A 6,000-nucleotide genomic window follows, 5' to 3' on the forward strand; every position below is an offset into this window, starting at 1 on the left:
TTCACTTAACACTGAAGCATGGCCTCTAGATATTACTAAATATCAATTCATCCTAGTATGGTTTTCTTGTCTGTCCTTGTGCAGGGGTGGGGAGAGACTGATCGGCGCTTACAGATAATCCGCAGTGCTACAGAATTAAGCCCAACCCGGGTATCCGTCTTGTCTTTCTTCAATGTGAAATGTTTAAATCTTGCGAGGCAAAGGTAATTCTCACACCCCAAAATTAAAGTGGGAGGTTTTTCTGGCTTTCTGATGATGCCATCCACTCTCCCGTCTCCAGGGCTATCGAGTTCTGTGGGAACAGGGAAAGGACCTGCAACACGGGTGCAGAACTCGTTCCAAGCTGGAGCGGCTCCAGTTCCCCGCACAGCATCTCTGCTGTTCTCTGGGAAATCTGTTTCCATGTTTCGCACGCTACAATTCGGAATCTCTAAGGAAGAGATCCTGTATCCCGACGCGAAACCGGAATATAAAGATGTTCAGGAGGTACTAAGAATAGGACAGAAACCTGCTAGAACTAAAATAATATAAGCACTCTACAGTCGACGGATGAAAGCTTCCAAGAAAACGGGGTGGGGGGGGGGATGAATAGAGGTGAACAGAGCCGGGTGCCTGGGAAAAGGCTGGGCTGCAGACCGCCAGCAACGGTTTCAGCGGAACCGTTGATAATTTTCGAGGGGTCCAATTCGGAAGCAGCAAGAAAGAGGAAAGGTGTAGGTAGATGCGGTCGTCTCCGCAAAGAATCCAAGCTGAAGGCCACTAGAGCAGAATGGGGAGGGAAAGGCAGGCGGGATGAATGAGGGAGCCCTAGCGTTCGATGCAGCCCGCTAAGGAGACAGTGACTGTGGGCGGGAGGTGGAGATGGCTGCCGGGCAATGATCGGGGTCCAAGACCAGCGTCCAAGGAAGGACTCAGAGCTGGACACATGCTCTCCAGGAAATAACAGCTTTGGGAACCATCTGTGTTAGTGCCAGACCCCAAACATCCCAACATTTCTGCCAGCATTTCACACTACGGGGCGGTGACCGCTGTGACCCAGGAACCAGGGAGCGTAGGGCCCGGGAGAGTCCAGAGGCTAAGGGAACCCTAGCTGTCACCCTAGCCGGTGCTCCGCCACTAACCCAGGGGGAAAAAAAAAACTTTCCGGGGTGATTGGCAGGGCTCGCACAGCGGGATGCGTTGAAACCCAAGTCTCCCAGCCCAGAGAGGAATCCCGTGGTCCCCTATAAGACACCAAGAACCCGATCTGCAAACTTTTCCTGCGAGTACGAGAGGGGGCTGGCCTAGGCACCGGCCGGGAACGGGAAACTGAAAGGGTTTCTCGGGAGGCGCTGCCGCCCAACCCTCATGGATCCCGAAAGGTGGAACTGTCGCCTCCGCTCTTTGCACCAAGCTCCGCATATAGGGGACAGGTGGCTTCAGAGGGGCGGAGAGGAAGGAGCTCGGGGCGGTGGCAGCTCACCTCGGTCCTCAAACCCGTCGCTGAACTGGCCGCTCTCGCTGATCCGCGGCTGCCGCTCCTCGTCCGGCTGCATAGAGGAGCTCAGAGGAGCCGGGTTGGGGGCGGGGGCGGCGGTCGAGGGCGCGTGGCCCCGCGGTGGCGGCCGCGGGACTCCAGGGCCAGGGGGGCTGCGGCGCTCGCTGCCCGGGGCCCGCTCCATGGTGCCGGGGCTGCAGATCCTCCCCGAGGCGAAGCGGACCACGATGGAGACACGGGTCCGAAGTGCCAGGGACCGAGGGCGCGGAGAAAGAGCTTCACCCGGACCGCGGTGAGCGGCAGGTCCGCCGCTAGCTCAGCGTGTGGCGGAGGCTGGGGCCGCGCTGTCGCCGCTGCGCTCCGCCCCCGGGGGCAGGTGCGGGCGGCAGGGACCCGCCCCGAGGCGCTGAGCCCGGGCACCGGGATCGATGCACCCAGGCGGGTGGAGAGGGAGGGCCCCAGAAGGTCCAAAGCCCGCGGAAGCTGAGGGACTGTTAGGGGGCGTGGAGACCAGCCTGCGGCTTGCGCAGGGCTGGGTGAGGGCGTGACGGAGGACGCGCCCCCCACTCACTTCTCGGATTGGTGCCCAGGAGGGACCCCTCCACCCTAATTGCTCTGCAGTCTTCGGAACCTATGGCCGCGCGTGGGCAGGAGAGAGGGCACCGCAGCTCATCCGGCCTTTTTCTCTCCCGGAACCACACCGGCTACAGGGACTACACCTTGTCCCCGCCTGCCCAAGCTGGTATCAGGATTCACCTGTCCCCAGGCCTTTGGATCTCCTGCCCTTAAGCGGCTTTAGCTCTCTTCTCAGTTTCTCTCCTGCACCAACTTAGATTGAGGTATTGCTGGAACCGTGGCTCTCCCTCCCCCGCCCCCATTGCGACCATCCCTGGGCCTTTCTATCCATCTGTCACCAGATCATTTCCCTCTCTAAGCATCCAAGATCGGTCCCTCTAGAAGACTCCTCTGCTACGGGTGCTCACGCACCCCTATTCTTCACCTCTGACCCTGCCAACTTCCCACACTTGCACGGTGGGTCTGGACTCCCAAGCGAAGCCGCAACTTTGTCCCAGGATCCACTGGGGAAGACCCACGGGCAAACCGGCCGCCTAACAAATTGGAGACACCTTTGATGGCATTTACATCCTAGCTCTAGAAAGTCTAGATTTTGTCAATAGGTTGATATTAGTCTCTAAATTTAATCTGAGTACTCTAACATGCCAATTCCTTCATTTAAAGGAATCCGCCCTGTTTTCTTTCGACAGTAACCGGTTGGTTTCCTTTCTGGATTCCGTTTTGCCAGGGACCCTAGAAGTCAGGACAAGATTTAAATGTCTCTGCGGGGTTCCGGAGATAAGAAGGGGGTCTTAATCTGTTGAGATCAGATCAGAGTGATCCCGACTCCCTTCTTACTGGGTTTTCTGATTTGTTTGGTTTTTAAACAATAATTTCAGCTATGAACTGAAAGTGTCAAACTAGGTCATTTCAACAGCCCCCTTTTTTTTCCCTCTAAAGAAAATGAAATTTTCAACAGCCCCTTCTTTTCTCTGAAGAAAATGAAACGCCATGTTCACTGGGCTTAACACACACACACACACACACACACACACACACACACACACACACACTTGCAGTTTCTACCATTGATCCTGTTGCTGTTCTCACTAACAGACAATGCTTCACATCACAGAGCCCTCCATCCTCTCACATCCTGGATTTGGAGTTTATTTTTTGTTGTTTTTTTTTTTATTTTTGTTTTCCTTTTTCTTTCTCTTTTTTGTTCCAGGTTATCCCACTGTCTGCCCTCTCAACGGTTCTCAAAGAATCGCCCCAAGAACAAAAATATCCAGGCCCTGAGCACTGTAGAGGTCGATGTCACAGAGTGCGACAGGCTTGTCGGATACATTAACGCCAGAGGCTTTTAGACTTCATCCCTCCTTATATTCTGCTTTTTGAAAATTATACTTTCTTTTTCACGGTGGTACTGGGGACAGGAGCAGAGGAGCTTAGCACAGGGTTTAGCGCAGATCTACATCCCCACCTCTAATCTGTCTGTGCGTCTTTTTGTTGGTTATTCAATTGTTCTTGAGGTCTGGCTAAAAGTCTTGAAACATGCCCCTCTCTCAGACATCTTCCCTCTCTGCGGGTGCTACACTCGCGCGTGCTCCCCATGCGCGCGCACACACACATACTCGGGCGGGGGCTGGGGGTTCGGGGGTAGCAGACTCTCTAAAAGAAAAGCATCATTGTTCTGATTCCACACTTGGTTTAGTATCCAGAGCATCCACACATGTAAATGTGCAGGTGAGCAAACAAGGGTTCATCTTGTTTGGTACCGGAGCAAAGTCAGTTCTTTGGAGGGAAGGAAGAGGGTTCAGAAGCAAGAGGTGTCACAAGCTTCTCTTGCCTTTTATGCTCCAGCTCCCGCAGAACAAGCCCCTGTCTATTCACTGGAAGATTATTTTAGCTGCGTCCTTGCAGGGAGACCATGTGCTGGGCACCCTGCTAAATGTTTCATAGGCATTCCTCCCGGTTCAGCAACCGCACAATTCGCAGCACTTCCACCCCCTAGGGGACACTGTGGGGAAGTGCAGGTGCTTTCTTTGAGGCCACCCCAGCTTAGTAGGGGGATCGATACCTAAGCCCAGCTGCATCTTCCATTCTGTGAGACTGTGCTTCGAATCACATTAGGATTTTTACGTGTTTCTATGCGAACATGGGATATGTTGACATATTTGAATATTCACAAAATCTTCCGGCAATACAACTAGTATGTAAGTCTAGGGAAAATGGAACTTTTCTCCTTTTGGGAAATCAGGACACTGAAAGTGGTTCCACTCACCACGTGAGTCAGCAGTCAGCATATCTGTGTCAATCCTGTGTATAACTGCTACGTGCTAAGGAATTCCATGTGTGCTTGTGAGCTTTTAACACACTAAGAAAAACATAATGCTAATAATGTTCTAGAGACTGGTCATCCCCCTGCTCCTAATCCACAAGTAGATACAGACGTTGAGTCCCGCTGGTTTCTCGTACAGTCCTGAGTGGTCGTTTATCTTGGCAAATGCACATTAATTATGTATGTGTGGTGCTACTTTTATCCCTCTGCTATCTTACAGATCGTTATATTGATTTTAGAACCAGAGACATATGTATCAGACACAGATTCATCTCATAGTCACAGCAGTGAGTGGTCCTAAAGAACTGTTGAGAAGGAGAGGGAAGTGAGGTGGGGGCTGGAACAATGGTTCTTAACATGTGGGTCACGACCCTTTGGAGAATTGAAGAACTCCTTCAGGGGGTCGCCTAAGACCATCAGAAAATGTAGATATTTATATTACGATTTATAACAATATCAAAATTACAGTTGTGACATAACAATAGAAATAATTTGATGGTTGGGGGCCATTGTGCTAGAGACATGGCTCTTGCCTAGGACCAGAATTCAGTTCTCAGCCTCCACGATGGGCATCTCACAGCCATTGAAACCCCAGCTCCAGGGGACCCAGTGCCCTCCTCTGGCCTCTGAGCACACTCGGACTCAAGTGCACATACCCACACACAAGCGCACGCGCGCACACACACACACACACACACACACACACACACACACAATTAAAATAATAAAGTAACCTTTTTAAAGGAGTTTTTAAGGGAGAAAAATCATTTCACCAAGACGCTTCTAAGGAGGCATGGCATGAATGAACCACAGAAGAGGAGGCATTAAGAAAGATAAGACTAGCATATAAAGACATTCATGATAAGAGTTTCCATCTTATGCAAACTAAAACCAAAGACCTAAAGTCGTCTTTATTTTAGTTCAGACAGGATATCACGTGGCCAAGACTGGCCTGGAATTCTCTATGTAACTGAGGATAACTTTGAATTCCCATCTCTGCTTCTACCTTTCAGGTACTGGCATTGCAGACATACACCCCAGCACCCGGCTTATGGCATTCTAAAGATCAAACTTCATGTCCAGGGCCTTTCGCATGCTAGACAAGCATTCTACCGAGCCAGCTAACCACCCAGACGATCTCTTTATGTTTTGTATAAACTCAAGCAACACTGGAGACCATGTACCCTGGAAAATAAGAACTCCAGGGCTGGGGGCTGGGGGATCGAGCTGTGCAAGACTGGAGCGTCCATGCTGGTGCTGAAGTCGACCTCAGCAGCATCTGCAGGGAGGACCCTGGGGTCTCCTGAAACGCAGCTTACAAACAGTACAGGCACTGGTGAGAGTTACATTTATAAACTCTCAAAAAAAATGGAAAAAATACAAACTAGGTCATGACTACAGAACACTTAGATGTGACATGTTTATGAGATCCGTTACTTACTTTTAGAGGTTTTTGTATTGAAGCATTCAGCTGTCGGCCCTCCACACCCACGTGCTGGGTACTGGTGTATTCAGCTCACCACAGGTCACAGTACTGAAACTGCCCCTCTCTCCCTCTCCCTCTCCCTCTCCCTCCCCCTCTCCCTCTCCCTCTCCCTCCCCCTCTCCCTCTCTCTCACTTCCC

The 6,000-nt window shown here is 51.5% G+C and overlaps 1 protein-coding gene across 1 annotated transcript in view; it reads right to left on the reverse strand.

The window, feature by feature from the left end:
* Nucleotides 1–2,054, reverse strand: part of Tmem163 (transmembrane protein 163) — a 173,344-nt gene extending 171,290 nt beyond the window's left edge. Inside the window, exon 1 of the mRNA NM_001110763.2 lies at nt 1,463–2,054. Within this exon, the coding sequence (NP_001104233.2) occupies nt 1,463–1,661 (199 nt within the window). The 5' untranslated portion in view covers nt 1,662–2,054. The remainder of the gene's footprint in view (nt 1–1,462) is intronic.
* Between the last annotated feature and the right edge of the window lie 3,946 nt (nt 2,055–6,000).

Source organism: Rattus norvegicus, chromosome 13 (genome assembly GCF_036323735.1).
Source record: "Rattus norvegicus strain BN/NHsdMcwi chromosome 13, GRCr8, whole genome shotgun sequence".
In the NCBI taxonomy this organism is placed as follows: domain Eukaryota; kingdom Metazoa; phylum Chordata; class Mammalia; order Rodentia; family Muridae; genus Rattus; species Rattus norvegicus.